We start from the raw sequence: 18,575 nt of genomic DNA, 5'->3' as shown, positions 1-18,575 counted from the left end.
ATTGGCCTCCCATGAGCTTTCGCTCACGAGGGTAGTGGGAAATGCCACGTCAATATTGTACAATAATTGGTGAATAAAAATATAGTTTCTAGTATTACTCTTTTTATGAAAAAAAAATAGATTAACAAAGCATGTGACATCTACCCTTAAAACATGTTATTCTTATTTTGGCCGAATTGACAATCCGTCCTCAACCTAATGAAATTTTTTCATATTTTTGGTTGTACACAATGTAGTGCTAGCAAACACACTGAAAAGTGAAATCCAACCGATCTGCGGCAGCATCAAAGAAGGAAGAAAGTGATTACATGAAAAGAAAAAGATCTCTAACCCACTTAAATATAAACCAAACCAAATGCTGGAGCAGCAGAAAGTATACTTTATGCTAAATAGAGTACATAATGTTACAAGCAGTCCACGGGATGGGAGTCATTACCCTGTTAAAACAGCATTAAAGAAGTCTCCCAACTTAAAACAGCAAATGGTGGTACAAGAACAACAACAGGCATACAACAATATTACAAGGTTAGTTTCAGGGGTAATATGGAGGCCATGTACTCCACAAGGAAAAATACAGCTGTGAGCAGATCAAGCGACCAAAACGACCCAAACAACAACCATTTGATCAACAGTGAAGAAAAACTAATCTCGTGTTGCAAGCGTAGTTACTTAGAGACGATTGAATCACTTCCACAGCTTGACGTACTTGTCGTGACTAGCGGAAGCAACCAAACCCATCACTGTTGACACAGCCAACCCAGCGATAAGCCCTTCATGAGCTCCCAGAGTCATTGTCTTGTTCTCATTCATGTTCCAAAGCTCCAAAGACTGCAGCAGCAAGTGAAAAGTGAAACTCTAACCAGCAATATATAATTGACATACCCATTGCTCCTTTAGTCGGTTCATTTTGGTTAACTGACGAAATAAAAATTCTACCACCTATCGAACCAAACAAACATCAAAACAGTTTTTTTATTCCAACTATCGACCGCCGGAAGTTGGTAGGCAGTCAGTAGGCGTCAATCTGATATTTTGACAACCTCTAATGATTTTCATGCTAGAGGTGAGTTAAAAAAAAAAAGCCTTAATGATACTTTTATTGCTCTCATCCCAAAGAAATCCAAGGTGGTTGGTGTCAAAGATAATAGACCTATGTCTTGTGAGTGGGGTTTATAAAATTATTGCCAAAGTCCAAGCCAATAAGTCAAAACGATTGTAGACAAGATTATTGTGAAGCCCATAATGAGAATGCCTACGATCATGTTAACTGGGAGTTTCTTTTGCACTTGTTGAGGAGGTGTGGTTTTGGGGGGGAAATGGTGTAATTGGATGGCGTATTGTATTTCTTCGATAAGCACTTTTTCGTCTTGGTGAATGGTTCCCCTTCTGGTCTTTTCAGCAGCTCTCGTGGTCGGAGACAATGGGATCTTTTATCTCCTTTGCTCTGACATTGTTATGGAAGGTCTTAGTAAAATGATTTAAGCTACAGTTGATGGGGCCTTTCTTCTAGGCTTTTCTGTTGGGTTTAAGAACTCTAATATGCTTCATATCTCCCATCTTTTGTCTGCATATGACACTGTTATTTTGTGGGGCTAACCCAAATCACATTGTTGTTTGCATGCCTTATTCTTATGCTCGAAGTTGTATCCGGTTTAGAAGTTAATCTGGCAAAATAAAATTTGGTTCTTGCGGTGTCTTCCTTAACTTTGAAGTATCTTGCCTTTCGTTGGGAGCTCTTTTTAAGGCCAAGTCAATTTGGGATAGTGTTATTAGGAAGATTGAGCATCGTTTAGCAAGTAGAAAAAGGATATACATGTCCCTCTTTCCCCTTCCTGCTGATGTTGCCAACCAATTGCATAGAAAAGCTACAACAGGCATTCTTATGGAGTGGGCTAGGAGATGTGTTCAAATTTCACCTGCTTAGTTGGTCCAAGGTTTGTTACTTGACTCCCAAGGGAGGGTTAGGGTTTGAAACTTGCTTTTGTTAAGCTGTTCTCTTTTAGGGAAGTGGCTTTGATGCTTTGTGCATGAGAGTCCTTAGGGAGAATCGTAGTGAACACCAAGTACGGTAGCTCATGGGGTGGGAGGCGCTCTAATGAGGTTCGGAGTTATAGAAAAATATCAGGAGGGGTTGGGATGAGTTTTTTGGTCATACTAAGTTTGAGGTAGGGTGATGGGTTCAAGATTAGTTTCTAACATAAGCTCTGGTTTGGGGATTAGGGTCTTAAAGAATCTTTTATGGTTTTGCATAGTATTGCTCACGTAAAAGAAGCTTTAGTAGCAGAATACTCGAAGCTATCTAGTGGTTCTCTTCAGTCATCTTGGGTTAGCTTGGGTTATGCCTAGAATCGTATACCTTCTTGCTTGTTGAAGAGGGTGGGGAGGTAGTCCTTAGAGTGTAGCTGTGTGAAAGTGGGTTTTGGCCTGCCTTTTGTGGTGTCTTTGGAGGGAAAGATATTATAAATGTTTTGAAGATCGTGAGGACAATGGGAGAACTAAAGTCTTTCTTCTTCAAAACTCTTTATCTTTGGACAGCTACTTTAGATTTTAATTTGCTTAGTTTTCATGATTGAGTAATGCTGCTCTTCATAGCAATTTATCACTCATTTCAAACTGGCTGACTTTGCGTATTTTAAGTGGCTTCCTAAGTCAACAACTTAAAAAAAAAGAAAAAAAAAAAGAAAACCATTTAAAACATGTCACGTCAACCGGTGAGAAATTGGTGTGAAGGGTAGCATTACTCTTCATGATTTACTCTTTTTCTAGATTGGTGTTTCTCTTGTATTTTTCATGTGTACTTGGGTTGCGCTTTTTGCCGTTTTAATAATATTTCATACATCAAAAACAAAACAAAAAAAACTCTTTCAAGGTCATGTTCAACTTCCACAGGAAATTTGACAGCAATAATAGAATACCATTGGAAGGAAGAAAAAAAAAGGCATCAAAATGATCTATATCGCCAGCTTTAATGAGCTATTAAGAATATACAAAAAGAAATCAAAGAAAAAATCAGATGCTTGCCTGATAACAGCCAATGACCAGCAATGAAGGATAAGTAGGATGGAAAACACATGAATGGAACTTAAGGCCATTACAGCTCAGCTCATGTACGCATTCTCCTTCACTCCCAGATCCAAGTGTCCAAACTCTGACAGAGTCCTCACTGACAGATGCTAAGAACTCACCAGAGGGGTCCCAGCATACAGAATGGATTTGCTTAGTATGACCCTGCAATTACAAACCCACAATCCAGGAAAGAAGGTTAGCCATGCCACGTTTTAGAAGGTAGAACACAGGAGCTCAAAGACAACACTTGAAAACAAAAGCTCTGAAAATAGTTCAAGAATCTATAGAGGAGCAAAGAATCAATATTAGCATCACTAAAAACAAGATATGCACTTCACACAGAAAAAAGATTTTACTTTAACAATCCCTGTTCCTCGATGAAAAAGCCAGCTTCCTTAGAATCCAAGTAAACCATCAAGAATAGTGGAGTGGCATTAAAAAGATAAATCTTTATAGTAGCTTTCACAAAAACAATGGTGCCCCATAACCATCATTAGAACTCCATTATTTAAGGTGTTAGTTACCAACAGACTATAGTTCAATTAGACGCATTTCAGAGTATGTGTGCGTGTAGACACTTTATTTTGTACAGGCTAATAACCCTAAGTCCATGATTGAATGTGCAAGTGGTGATTAAGATCTAATGTACTTCACAACTCAAAAATAATTTTTGAAAAGATCATTCTGCGCCTTTCCACTCATATTTAACAAAACCCATTTAATTTGAAAGTAGACATTCAGGGTACTAATTTGACCTATTTTAGACTTAAAATGAGTGAGATAGAGATATTTAGATTTGAAACACCCACATATGTGAACCATAGGGTTGCTACACAATTTTGAAGAGTTTCCATAAAGTTTGGAGTCAACGCTAGAAACATGATGTGGCTGTCCTAAATTCGATTGGGTTCCAGAGCTCTTTGTCCTCCATAATTTTGTACATCGTTTCAGCTTCTTCTCACCGCTTCCAAGCCATATTAGACCCATAAACCCTAATCACATCCTTATGCAATTCTAAGCCCTAAACCCACTAATTTCCAGACCCCAAGCCCACCAAATTACATTAAGACTCTAAATCTTTCCTAGGTCACTTCTATTAACAAAACAAAATACATGCCATCAGACATCACTAGGATTTTTTTTTTATAACTGCGTAGTTTATCAAGAAAGAGAAGCTTAAAAGCCTCCAAACATCGCATATTCATCTTTCCTTTTATCTAAACAAATTTGACACAAACTGACAAGAACTTAATTTCCTCCTTTACAGTCAGCAAAAATTTTCAAATTTCCTCTTCCATTGATATTATACAAAATTAATCTTAATCATCAGACCAGATTAAGATGATATATAGATGCAATATTTTGCATATCATTGAGGATCTTCTTAGAATAAGAGACACGAAGTAGAGGCTTTAAAAGACAACTCCAATCACTAGCCATCTGCATGAGAAGCAGTATATGGTGTTTGCACGATTCAAGCAAGAGAGATGTCTTGCCCAAACAGGTTTTCGATTTGCTTGCTTGTTGGTGGTCCTCTGGAAGGCCAAGCAGTACTAAGGTGTGGAAAATGGCGCCGATTTGCCTTTTTTGGTGCTTATGGAGGAAAAGAAACAATAGGAGCTTTGAGGACATTGGAGAAGATTTTAGCATCCTTTTACCATACATTTTATCTTTTTATCTTTCGACTACAGCTTATGTGTCCCCTCTGTCAATTAGTTTTGATGACTTCCTTGTTCGCTTTTTCCTTCCTAGTTAGGTCTTTCTTTTTATATACCTCCAGTGTACTAAGGGGTGTCCCTACGCTTTTAATGAGATGGGATTATTAGTTATAAAAAATAAAAATAAAAAGGGATTCAAGCAGGACTGCTTGTCTCTTCTGCAGCATTTACTTCACTTCTGCTTAAAGAATCTAAGAAAAATTATTCACTACATAACAGCAGCATATCCTTCGTCTAATTTGAGAATAATAAAGATAATGTTAAAGCGACCTGTAACGAATGCCGACAAGCTTGTGTCTCAGTATCCAGAATAGATACAACATTCTCTGCAACTGCAGCAAGGTACCTTCCAAGACGGGGTTGAAATCTCATTTGGGTCGTCCCACCCTATAATGTAAAAAGAGTATTAAAAATCACAAACCAAGAACTATTTGGAAACTGCAGTACCCAATTCCATCCACACAAAAATAGGCCCGCATCAAATAAATACTCTTTTTCTATTGGCAAGTTGCATATCCAGTGGGTCTTGAACCCATGACCTCACCTTCAACTATGCTCTTAAGGCAGAAAAGGTGCTGATTGAGCTAAGGCTTATTGAACAAATAGTACATAAGATCCTACCTTGAACACCCTCGCACAGCTGCCATTGTTAATACTCCAATATCGTATCTCACCATCTCCATCACAAGAGCAAATGAGGTCATCTTTATTTGGGTGGAAGTCGAGTGACATAACAGACGCAGAATGCCCCGTAAAGGTACGAAGTGAATAACCAGGCTGCATATAAAACAAATAGAGTGACAAAACATCCAATATCCATTTCATGGGGACATTATAATGAGAAGATACAAAAAGGCACATTCTTAGTAAAATTATAGGTTCGACTACAACACCCCACCAAAGAAAACCAAAATAGCATGCATGCAAGAATACAGAAAACATTCACCCATTAACAATTTGCCAGCACATTAATCAACCCTGTACTCTTTTCATGCAGATGAAGACAAATGAAAATCTCCCAGCTCTCTCAGCAGTCAGCAAATGAAATTGTTTTATACAGAAAAGTTGCTCCCTCATTAATAGCCAAGGGAGACAAAAGCTGCAACATATTCATGCATCCAACTTTATTTTCTTCAAACAAACAACTTATGATGCAAAGAAAAAGTGAGTAGCATTTAGCATTTCTCTTCAATAAAACATCATTACTATACTTAATAAAACATGCTAAAGTGACAAACATATAAGGTAAATGACATAAATGTATCAAGATCAACCTATGAAAAATGAAGTATGAGTTAAAAAATCTATAATGAATCAGGAAGAGTGTCAACTAACATTATCAGCATCCCAAACCCTGACAGTTTTGTCAAATGAAGATGTAGCAAGACGTGGCATGCTTGGACTGAAACGGACATCGGTGATCAAAGATGAATGTTCTTCAAGTGAGCTTTTTGGCTTTAAAGAATCCGTGTACCACAATACAGCCTGCATCACATGATCATCAAGCAAACCATTTCAGACACTCTTTATCCAGATAGGTAAATTTCGCGGAGAAAAAATCACAATTTTTTTCTTTTATTTTGCAAGAAAATCAGCCACATAATTTGTAATTTAATGTTCAAGAAATTAATTTTCAATACATCAGAAAAAACACACACAACCTCTTGCACTCACCTTTTTATCATGGCCACCACTGGCAAGTAATTTCCCATCTGATGAAAAGTGGCAACATACGACTTTGCTTGTACTTGCTCGAATAGCATTTACTTCCGTAAATGAGAACCCTGACGTCAAATACAAGTAAATTATGATAGACAGCACAAATTCAGATGAAAAGTTCAAATTTCAATTACCACCAACATGTGCTGGTGGACAGATCAGATATCAACAGTTTTTATGACTAATCTCATGATCTTGCCCATGTGGAAGTATATTATTTGCAGAAATGGAAGTACCAATATGTCCTAAAATGATCCTTATTGCAGGAAAATACATAAACCCTTGACCCATGACTTAAATAATTCACAAACTTCTGCATCAGATTCAAGAAATTTTCAGTACTTACACTAGAGATATAGCTCAATACTATTCATAAAACCCATGATCAATAAAATTAAATGTATATCTACTGCACCTTTGCTCACGTCCACACGACCAACAGTATCTCTAGGCTCTGTATCATCATGGGATAAAAAAGATTCGACATTATCCTCATCCTCCACAAAACGATCAATATCAGCCTGCAATTCAAGATCTTTATCATCCCACTGCCAAAATGGAATGCCAATGAGAATACAATGCAAGGAGTTTTGACTTCCTCAACACAAGAACATAAAGAGTACACTCACCAATTGATTTGATGGTGATGTAAGAGTGCCAGGACCATCAGCACCAAACATAATCAATTGCTTGGAAGAACTACCACTATGAGGTAACGCAGGCATCGAAATCACATCTCCAGGTGTATGTGTTGAAGGTGTTGAGGGAGCTGAGCTCGGGGAGGGCCCTGCTGTGTTAGCAGTTCCGGAGCTATTGGCAGGACCAGAAGATGACACTGGCTGCTTTCTTTTTCTACCAGTCTGGCTTTTAGAAACCTTAAAATGCATCGAGTAAAACTATGTTAGGAACCTACCCAAAATTTTAATAGGATATGCATATCAAACCAGGAAAGGCTTCTACTCTGCCCATTTTTAAAAACTATGGTAAGGGTTAATATTCTGTTAGTTTAAACCCCATCGCATGCATATGTCTGAGATAGTGGGGCATAGAGATTAATGATAATGTTCTATTAATCTCCCAAACCATGAAATCAAAGGAACACTAATTCTAATAAAAAATTTGAAATTAAAGGGACAATGAAGCTAGATAGTACTGATTTCAGGGGGGGAAAGAAATAAATCAATCTGTGAACATGGACAGCATGTAACTGGTAAAATCACATCACTTATCTCCAGAATCACTCCTGCAGGCGGTCCAGACCTTTTTTTTTTCATCCTTCAATGAAAGGATTTGCTCTCTTCATAAAAAATAGGAAGAACCAATACATATTCCTTTTTCAATTCATCCCTAACTCAGGATTCAAGGCAAAGCAGTAGGCCCATTGGTCATACCATGACCATAAAAGAAATCAATATTTGACCACCAATAATACGTAACTGCTATTTCCAACTAAATCTTTGCAATGTTTACCAAACTGGTTTTACATGACTCACAGACAAATGGGTTCGAAATTAGTGTCTTGGAAAAATTGATTGCATACTACAGCACATAATTATGAATATAACTAATTCAGAATATAAGGGTGATGTAGTTTTTTTTTGGTGTGTAGGGGGAAAGAGAGCAAGAGAGGGTTTTAAAGAGGATGAATGGCCAGTCAGGAAAGTTCAATAAGTACTTTTTGGAAAAATGAGCGACTCAAGATTTAAGAAAACTGATCTAGACAAACCAATGGCTACTTTAAAATTTTCAGAAAAGATGGGATTCAAATTCTCTCATGTTCATGACAGAAAAATTACTCATATTGGTGAAATCCTGTTTACACAATGTTGAATGCGTGGCTTTAGTCCTACTAACTAGTACATATAGGCTGTGCACTGGACCCATTATGACGCTACCAGATCATGAGACACATATTAATTGTGTACGAGGGAGGGAGATAAGAATACAAAATTTTCCACCATGGCTAATTCAAACAGAAGAAACAACACTGTTGAATTTTTAGATGCAAGTGGCTTTGATTCTTCAGATATTACAGAATGAAGAGAGCCTATTCTGCAGTTCTACTAGGGGTGGGCAAATACCTGCCCAACCCGACCGCCCCGCCCCGCCCCGCCCATTTTCTCTAAGAAAAACATGGATCCGGGTTGGTTTTTGGGTTACCCGCATGGAGCGGGTCGGATTGCAGGTTGTATTTTTTTAAAACCCCAGGTACCCGCCCCGCCCATTAGTAACCTAACCCTAAAAACCCAAAATATCTCCCACCCTCTCCCTCTTTTCTCTCATCTCACGCAGCAGGGCAGCACGCCTCCAGTCCTTTCCTCTGATTTTCTTCTCTTCTTCTCCTTCTTTCGCTCTGATTTTCATCTCCTTCTTTCCCTCTAATTTTCTTCTCTTCTTCTCCTTTCCCTCTGATTTTCTTCTTCCCTACAAAACTACAATGAAATCAAAGAAAGCAAAGGCCCTAACAACAACAACGAAGAAAACGAGAACAATCCCATCGGAGTTCTCAACGACAATGAACCGACCAGTCACATTTGCCCAACAAATTCTCAAAGTGCAAAGCTCTCTGATCCTACTCCTCCCACTGCGAGTAAACCTATTCTCTCTCTCTCTCTATGATCTGTTTGCTTGCTGAGAAAATCCTTGGGAGCGTGGAAGAGAAAATTTTGATGCTTAGGATTCTTATACCCAACCCGAAACCCAGCAAATATGGTTTATTGTAGCCGGGTTCGGGTAGGGTTTTTCAAACCCGAAAAGGTTCGGGTCGGGTAGCCGAAAAGGCCAAAAACCGACCCGTGCCCACCTCTAAGTTCTACAATTGTCTTTACTCTGAACAGTTTACTTGGCAGCCTAAATTAGATGGTCTTCCTTTTGATTCTCTTGGTGATGAGGAGCTTGTATGGATGGAGAGAGCTTTTGAGGAGAGTAAGGTTCTTGAGATGGTGAAAGCTCTGAACGAAAATAAGGCCTTGGGCCCTGATGATTTTTCTTAGGCATTCTTTCAAACTTGTTGGGAGGTTCTCAAAAAAAAAAAAAAAAATCATTAATGTTTCCCATGAGTTTTGATGCTGGAGGTAAGATTGAAAGAAGTCTCGATGCAACTTTTAGTGCCCTTATTTCCTAAGAAAGTGTGGTATGTGAACATTAAGGATTTCCGTTCCATTAGTCTAGTAGGTGGTGCCTATAAAATTATTTCCAAAGTCCTAGTTAACAGGCTGAAAACAGTGTTGGAGAAGGCTCTATAAATTTGATCTAGAGAAGGTTTATGATCATGCTAATTAGGGTTGGTTTCTTGCTGTATATGTTGAGAAATGGTTTTGGGGAGGAATAGTGCGAGCAGATAGCACATTTTATCTCTACTGTGTGTTTCTCTATTTTGATTAATGGAACTCCCATTGGCTTCTTTAATAGTTCTCGGGGCCTAAGACAGGGTGATCTGTTATCCCCCTCTACTCTTTGTTGTTATCATGGAGGCTTTGAGTAGAATGTTGTTTGCTACTATGAATAGGGAGTCTTATTAGATTTTTTGGTGGGGTCTAGAAAAAAGGAAGAGCTCTTTTTGTCTCATCTCCTATTTTCGGATGACACCTTGATCTTTTGTGAGGCAATCCCAAATCACCTCCATTATTTGTCTTGTCTTGTCCTACGCTTTTGAAGTTGTCTTAGGTTTGAAAATTAACTTGACTAAATCAAAACCAATCCTTGTTGGTGCCATGGAAGATGTTGAAGGCTTGGCTCGTACCCTTGGTAGTAGGGCTTCTTTCAAGGCAAAATCAATTCAGGATGGTATTATAAAGAAGATGGAACATTGTTTGGTTGGTTGTAAGAGGATTTGTTTGTCTAAGGGCGGTAGGATCACGTTGATTAAAAGTACTCTTTCTAACTTTCCTACTTACCAACAAATCAGCAGTTTACATTGGAACATCACCTTTAACAAATCAGTGCATGATTGGGAGGTGAAGTCGATTACCTCGTTCTTTAATCTTTTGTACTCTCAGGTTGAGACAAGGTGGCAAAGATAAAATTTATTAGACCCCTACCAATAGGCGGGTGTTTGAGGTTAGATCTCTTTACAATGCACTTATTCCCCACGCAGGCTCACCCTTTCCTAGGAAAAGCATTTGGAGAAATAAAACTCCTTTGAGAGTAGCGTTCTTTGTATAGACGGCAATTTTAGGGAAGATTTTAACTACGGATAGCTTGAAAAAGGCACATCATTGTGGTAGATTGGTTTTGCATGTGTAAGAAGAGCAGGAAAACCATTGATCATCGTTTGCTCCACTGCGAAGTGGCTAGAGACTTCAAGTATCGATCTTCCGTCTTTTTGGAATAGAGTGGGCCCAACAGGTGACAGAGCTATTGACTTTTTGGAGAGGTAAGTTTAGAGGCTACTGCAATATAGAAGTTTGGAAGATTATTCCTTTGTGTTCAATGTGGCGTATTTGAGAGAACACAACGATCAAAACTTCGAAAATCGTGAGAGGATAGTGATAAAGTTAAAAAGCCATTATGTTCAAATCTCTTTATGTTTTGATGATTGCTTGCAACTGTTCTCATTTTTCTAATGTCTTAGAATTTCTTGATTTGTGTTCTTGCCCTTAATTGAGCATTTCTCTTGTATATTTCTCATGTACTTGAGTTTCACCTCCTGCACTTTTTATGAGACTGGATTATTTATCAACCAAAAAAAAATTGTGTACGAGTGAGATTTCACTAACATGAGTAATGTTGTACACATGAATAAGAGAGAACTAAAATCCAAAATGTTGTTGATATGGGAACAAGAAAACTTCAACAATAGTGCATTTCTCAAAAATAGTTGAACGAATAATACTAGCGAAAGGAATGCCACATAGGGAGAAGATAATACCACAAGCAAAGCATATCACAAAATTTTTTTTTTTTTTGATAAGTAAAAGGCATTATATAAAAAGCGCAAGGGGCGCAACCCATGTACACAGGAAGTATACAAAAGAGCCCACTACACGAGCTTTAAACTGAAAAAGACGCACATAGATCGATAAACTCCGTAAGCGTTGTAGCTTGCGAAGAAAATATATGTTTAGCGGTGACATAAAAAGACTGACCTGATCATTTCCTCGAAAGGAATTTGACATGCTACCATCCACAGTGACGCTGCCAGCACCCCCCATTTTATCTTGCTGGTGAAGATTGTGATTTGAACTCTGAGATTGCTGATTTGAAAGAGCGTGCTGTTGAAGCTGCTGCTGCTGCTGTGGATTATTGTTCTGTTGCTGGTGGTGCTGTAATTGAGCCATTTTTAACTACAGAAACAAAGACTTTGAGAAGCAGAGAGACCATGATATTTATGGTAAAAAAAATAAAGTAACACCTTAAGGCGGGGAGGGCTTAAAAACATACAATGACAATGGCAATAAGTAACATAGGAACAACTAGGGGTGAAAATGCGGGCGGATAATAACCACCCGCATCCGCTATCCGCACGTGTGTGTGTGTATACACTGAACCATCTCTTTCTCTTACTTAGAAGTTCGTTAGTACTGAACCATCTCTTTCTCTTACTTACAATACAATTGTCATTATATTTTACATTTAAATGATTCATGATTTGACTTGTAGCAGTGCTGATTTGGATTCATGGTGTGCCATAGATCCATTGCCATCAATAACCATTTATAAATGTGTTACATTTAGACTTAATTTATGTTTTTTTTTTTTTTTTTTTTTAATGTTTGCTAGATTTGTAATTTATGGCAAAATGATTAGCAAGTGTGATTTAAATAATAGTTTTCAAATATAGATAACGCCTTTTTGTATTTACTAGAATCAAGGCCCAAAAAGCCCATTACCTTATATGCAGATAATGGATAATAACCGCAATAACTGCACGGATGCAGATACCTAAAAATAGTAACTGCATTATGCAGATGCGAATATTGCTAATAAACGCATCTGCATTTTCACCCCTAGAAACAACTATAACTGCAGATGGAAGGGTAATTGACAGCGAAAGAATAACCTTAAGCAGCATATCTGTGTCACCACGAGCCATAAGAGGGCCACCGGCTTGAAGAGGTGATCCAACATTTGAAACCACATCACCAACAGAATTTGTAGGGCCATCCTTTCCAAGACCCATGTTCCGATTACTCAAAAGCATTCTCAGTCTTCTACTCTCATCAGTAGAAGATGGTGATGTCAAGTTTTGCTGTGCAAGCATAAGCTGTTGCTGGTGTTGTGGTGTCAACATCTGAAGTTGATGAAAGGGCTGAGGTGCCTGTATAAATGGCTTTTGTTGCTGAAGAAGCCCATTGCGAAGTTGATCCAGTCCCTGAAATATAAGAAAAAAAGGTTAAACCATTTTTTTTTATAAGTAAAAAAAGGTTAAACCAATACAATAACAACAGCAGCAGCAATAACAATAATTATAGTAATAATAGCAGTAGTGTTAGTAATAATAATAACAATAACAACTAAGAATACAAATACCAAATTTCAAGAAGGCAATTCAAAAGTAACAGATATTTCAGACTAAAAAGAAAGACATTAGCAGTCGCACACTCAAAACAGAGTGATAAATATTTGCCAAAAATAATATCAGGAAGGGGGAAAAAAAAGAAGAATCAATCCACTCTTAAAAGATAGGCAAACCAATAAACTTACCGTGAGTGGCCATCCTTTTAGAGTCAAATTGTTACTACCTTGATTTGATCCTGAAACAACAGGAACTTTAATGTTAGATACAAGCATCTTTATGCAATATAATTAAAAAAAACCTCATGAAATTTTGCAACTGTAATTTCTGTAATCTATTCAGTAGATTAGGCTACTGAATTAAAAGGGACAAACAAACCAAAAGTATTTGAGTAAATGGTGTCAGAAGTGTGCTACTCATAATTCAGAAGAACGACACAATTCAATCACAAAAGAGAAAGAAATTGAGCAAAGAATACCAGGAATTCCCATCAATGAACCTTCAGGAACTGCAGCTCTGGGATTTAAAACTGGATTGATCTCACTCTTTATGTCCTGATACGACATTGAAGTCAGAACTACATAAAGGATAAGGAAAGTGAAAATCAAAAAGGTCACTTGCGCGAAAATACCGTACCGGTGTCGACCCTGGTAGTTGTTGATTGCGAGCTTGAACTTGTGGAGACATCCCACCAGCTGTACCATGCAAAACTTGCCTGAAATTAAAGAGATTAAACCCCACTAAAATAATGCTCATACAGGGTCAAGAATGACTAGGTGTTATATCTTTATTATCTGAAGACAAGAAAAGAAAATGATTCCATATAATTATCTATAGCACTTGAAGGTGTACACCCAAATTCACAAGGATTCGTTTCCCAAAGAAAAAGGAATCTTTGTCAAATATTAACCATTTGAAGCATTACTTTTGTACATTCTAAAACTTTCGTACTCATTGAACCAAATACAAGCCCAATTCAAATGTTATTCACAAAAAAATTTATTTTATTTTATTTTTGTGGTACCCAGGGCTCATGAAATACATTTTTAAAGTTAAAAAAAAAGGCTAAAATACTTCTTTTTTTTTGGTCCTAATGTTGGTGTCGTTGTCCCCTAAATTCTCAAATTAAGCAATTAACATTCTACAGTTTGGATTTGTTTTCAAGGTAGTCCTTCCATCTGATCCGTGCTAGGATATCAAGCTTTGAACAATTTCTTTTTTCTTGTTTTTTCTTCAGCCCATCTCCTCTCTCAACCAAAGCTCTTCTCTCCCACCCACACACTCCAACCCCAAACCTTGTGATCTCCAACACCTTGCCGTCATTCTGCCTCTCTCTTGATCAAACCTCCATTCTAGCAAAGGGAGGAAAAATGCTCTTGGTGCAAGATAGCATTCTCCTGGTAGTAAGAGCGCACCTTAAGGTCTTTCCTTTACATCTCCTCTGGTTTCTCAACAAGTTTTCTCGTATCGATGACAAATTTCAAAACGGAGTCAGCCTTTCGTGGTGGTTGGAGCAGGAAACCCTTGAGTTCAGGTGGAGGTCAGAGGAGTGAGAGAAGAGGCGGAATGAATGCATAACACCAAAATCACAAGGTTTAGCAGCGGGGTGCAAGGATGGCTGTGTGGGTATCTAGGAAGAGAGGAACCAAGAGACAGGGCTTTTGGTTGAGAGAGATGAGATGGGTCGAAGGAAGGAAAAAAAAAAATTGTAAGGAGCTTAACGCCCCAACTTTGACGAAACCAGGTAAGGGCTACATTGACAGTAGACCAAACTATTGGATATTAATTGCTCGAGTTGGAACTCCAAGTTGGATGGACTAAAACATATTTTAACCCCCCCCAAAAAAAAAAAAAAAAAAAAAAAAAAAAAGGAACTACAAGGGTGAAGTCTTAGAGAAAAGCACCCTGAAGGCTGGCCAGTTGCTGCAGCTGACTTTAGCATTGAGGCATGATTTGGATCCAAAAGCTGGCCCACATTGTCACCAAATCTTTGCTGCAAGGATTTTTGAAGATGGTTCAAAACTTCTAAAAACAATAATAATCAGGCTATCAAGGAAACCATATAATCAACCTACCTTCATAGCTGCATCTTCCAAAGAATCCCTTTGAAGGGGCAGTTTTAATCTTTCCTCATACATCTTGGTCGCCAAGGCATTTGCAGTTCCAGTGTTCTGCCGCATGAGAGGGTCATTTCCAACAAGGCCATTTGTACTGCCATTAAGGAGGTGGGCCCCATCTCTCCGCTGCTGCTGTGGCGTTGGTGGCTGCTGTTGCTGCTGCTGCGGCTGCTGTTGTTGCTGCTGTTGCTGTTGTTGCTGTTGTTGCTGCTGCTGCTGAGCGTGCCTCTGCATCAAGAGCTGCTGCATCTGCATATGTTGTTGCTGCTGTTGTTGTTGTTGATGCTGTGGCTGTTGGGGCTGCTGCTGCTGCTGCTGTTGTTGTTGTTGATGCTGTTGCTGCTCCCTTGCTTTAATCAACTGTGTCTGCAATTTCATAATTACATAAGCATCCAACCGTTACCGCTTTCTTTCTCTCTTTATTCTTTTTTCTTTTGCATAAGAACGTCAACAACACCGTTATACCGTACAGGTTAAAGTTTGCAGTCCACCATCAATTTCATAAGCACAACAGATACACCATATAAATCATTAACTTTCAGGGAATTCACACATTATTTTTTTACAGAATTTAGAAGACAGAAATCTTTGGGCTATTTGATGCCTCTACTGAAAGGAATCCACATATCCTACCATGCACAAAGTTCCCTTTCACCTAACTATGAAAGCCCTCAACTAGTTTAGGATGGATTACTTGTTTAGCACCACAGCCAACCTACAAGGGTTTCTCCAAGGATGTAAACTAGCATGAAGAACACCCTACAGATCACTAGTTAAAAAAACTTGGACAAAATTCTAATTGAAAAGGTTAGAAACTTAAGCGACAATGGCGTTGTAGTACATCTATTTTAATTGCATATGTAGGCACAAAAGCTAGTATAACTATTGGAACGTCAAAATAGGTTACTCTTTAACATTTTTCCTGATGAAAGGGGGGCTTTATGCTGCTTGTAGAGTTTGCATGAAAAAATTCAAAGAGAGTGGAGGCTCGTTACATCTCACATAGCCTACCTTGGGCATTTTATTATATAGTTTGAAAATATCAATGACCAAAATACCCATGTGCACCAAACCCTAACAATGCTCTTTAAAAACTGCCATTCACTCAACTGTCAATGAGCAAATGCAGAAATATAAAACATTTAAACACAGACATGCCTAAAACAGGTTAGGCAGAAGGGGCTGGAGATTAACTCTTGTTGAAGGTAGGAAAGAAAATTAAAAACCAAGCACTGAGAAGGAGAAACCATCACTCAAAAGGCAACTTTATTAGGCTTCTTAGCATGTAAAGTATCATCATTCTCGATTATCAGTTGTTGTCACAATCAAGGACAAATGCAAGATAAAAATTGTCGACAACAATTGTTATGGAGAATGCAAAGCGGATACAGAAACAGAAGCAAGTTAGTCTCAATTTCCAGAAGCTGAGGCACATAAATGAAATGATAAACAGCAGAAATCCATTATACGCACTAGTCACAGAAATAAAACCAACAATTTTAGAACTAGCAAATCACAACGTTAGCTGATAGATATCCAGGATCCCAAAGCAAAAACATTAAACAGTAAGCTCATGAAACTAATGTTTTTCAAAAGATCTGACTAAATAGCTTTGTTTAGCAACAACTAAGCTAGAGGCATAAAAGGGAACCAAGAATTTCCCAAAATCGATGACACGAGAGCTCGAGTTGATTCTGCACAAGAGACTCAAAGTCCAAACTTTCCATGAAAGTCAGTGTCTTTAGACGAAACAATTTTGAGTAAGCACGAATGAACAGTTCTAATAGTCTTTAAACTGCAAGTATCTTTCTCCTCTCATTACACAGGATAATTATCACATTTCCTCCTCTGTGACTGTAGTGCTCTCACCATCAAAGCAATAACCTAAAGGAGAATATTAAATATCAGTAACAAAATATTCTTAAACCAACCTCGATGTAAGATGCAGCAACCTCCGAGTGCTTCTCATTAGTCCTAGCAATAAATATATCCCAGAATACTGACCACCACTCAAAGAGAAAACCTCCGGGCGCATCAATAGCTGTAAAATCATGTTCCAATATTTTAAACCAATCAAAATCTCTTTCAAAATTTAAACAAAAAGAACCTCAAAACGGAAAAGTTCCTTGTATACCTACATCATTGTTTTCAGACATACTTACCAACGGGATCAGACGAAACTTTTCCTTCAGCTTGAAAAGCCTGTGCAGAAGCCTTTAAATCCCTCTTCACTAAATAATCGTGGATATACACATCTAACCTGTTATTTAATGGTGGGAAGAACATATTATATATATAAGTCATGCGTATTAGGGAAAAAGATTAATCTTTTATGAAGAACCATATAGCCAAAATATCAATAACCCAAGATTACAGTAAAAAAAAAAACAGAGACGAGAGAAAACCTACGAAGAAAAGTGGTGTTACTACACAAATTCATTCCGGAAAAAGTTCATACCTAGAAACTAAAACAACTGGTGCAAAAATTTAACCACATTAAACATCAGAAAACACAACCCCCAAAACAACCCATAGTTACAATACATAACAAATACAGAACAGCACAAGAGTACATAAGAAACCTAGAATCAAAACACTTAAAAAACAAACAGAACCCACAAAATCCCAGAAACCCAGAACCCCAAATCATACAGAAAACACCACAAGAAGGCCATTTACTGAAAAGAAAAAGAGAAACCCATATATAATGAAACAAGAAATAGAGAAAACAGAAGAATATGCAGGAGAAAAGGCAAAAAGTACTCGCATTTTATCAGCTTCCCAGTTAGTCTGCGACATGGTGCTGAATCCAACTGCTCACACGAGCAGGAGGACAGAAGCGTAAAGATTTCTTGGGCCAAACCCTGCTTCTGCTTCTCTAAACCTCTGAAGATTATCCACAAACCCAGAAGAGCATAAACACCAAATTCTTGTCACTGAACATGGATACCCAACAAAAACAAAAGCAATAGACACTGCAGAGATAGAGATAGAACGAAAGAATCTCTGTGAAGGTATGGAACTAAAAGCCTCAAATTATAGCGAATAGAAACCCAGAAAATAATTTAATACAACATGTGTTGGGTATTATATAAATGCATTAATATTATTTTTAATTCAATATAATATACCCAGAAAGTGAAGGATTGATAGAGATACCTTGCAACTTGCAACCCAAAAAAACCGTTTTTTTTTTTTTTTATTATTCCTTTTTTGTTTTCATTTTACAGACTCTCAGATTTTTTCTCGTTTGCCCTTGGTGGACTGTGTTGCTGTTTGCAGATATCATATTGGCTTTTGTTCACTGCATTTACCAAATCAGCCCTCAAGCCGCATCATATTTTCAGCCTCTGTCATTCTGTGCAACGACAGCTTTTTTTTTTCCCTTTAAATGACGTAAATAACCTCACAAGTTTGTGAAATTACTGTTCCGTATTGCGTACGGAGTTGTTAATTCGGTGAGTAGAGAGGGACGGTTCGGGAGTTTCATCTGCGCCA

At 37.9% G+C, this 18,575-nt stretch overlaps 1 protein-coding gene across 6 annotated transcripts; it reads right to left on the bottom strand.

The window, feature by feature from the left end:
• Positions 1–309: 309 nt before the first annotated feature.
• LOC132189244 (transcriptional corepressor LEUNIG) lies at positions 310–18,312 on the bottom strand. Of its 6 annotated transcripts, none has more exons than XM_059603886.1 (19): positions 18,237–18,312; positions 17,845–17,963; positions 17,240–17,337; positions 17,009–17,118; positions 15,036–15,443; positions 14,865–14,953; positions 13,597–13,675; positions 13,439–13,514; positions 13,149–13,198; positions 12,505–12,816; positions 11,591–11,788; positions 7,133–7,378; positions 6,919–7,051; positions 6,459–6,568; positions 6,120–6,269; positions 5,406–5,561; positions 5,055–5,171; positions 3,022–3,228; positions 310–828 (listed from the first exon to the last, which is right to left on the bottom strand). In XM_059603886.1, the coding sequence occupies exons 2-19, from the start codon at positions 17,874–17,876 to the stop codon at positions 685–687; spliced, it is 2,715 nt and encodes a 904-aa protein (XP_059459869.1). In that variant the 5' UTR covers positions 17,877–17,963; positions 18,237–18,312; the 3' UTR covers positions 310–684. The 6 variants fall into 6 exon arrangements, with proteins under 6 accessions (XP_059459869.1, XP_059459868.1, XP_059459870.1 ...); XM_059603885.1 differs by having other exon boundaries at positions 17,845–18,052; positions 18,237–18,306; XM_059603887.1 differs by lacking the exon at positions 18,237–18,312 and having other exon boundaries at positions 7,133–7,363; positions 17,845–18,149.
• Between the last annotated feature and the right edge of the window lie 263 nt (positions 18,313–18,575).

Source organism: Corylus avellana, chromosome ca8 (genome assembly GCF_901000735.1).
Source record: "Corylus avellana chromosome ca8, CavTom2PMs-1.0".
In the NCBI taxonomy this organism is placed as follows: Eukaryota; Viridiplantae; Streptophyta; class Magnoliopsida; order Fagales; family Betulaceae; genus Corylus; species Corylus avellana.
The sequence above is the reverse complement of the archived record's forward strand: the minus strand, read 5'-3'. Positions and strand labels throughout refer to the sequence as shown.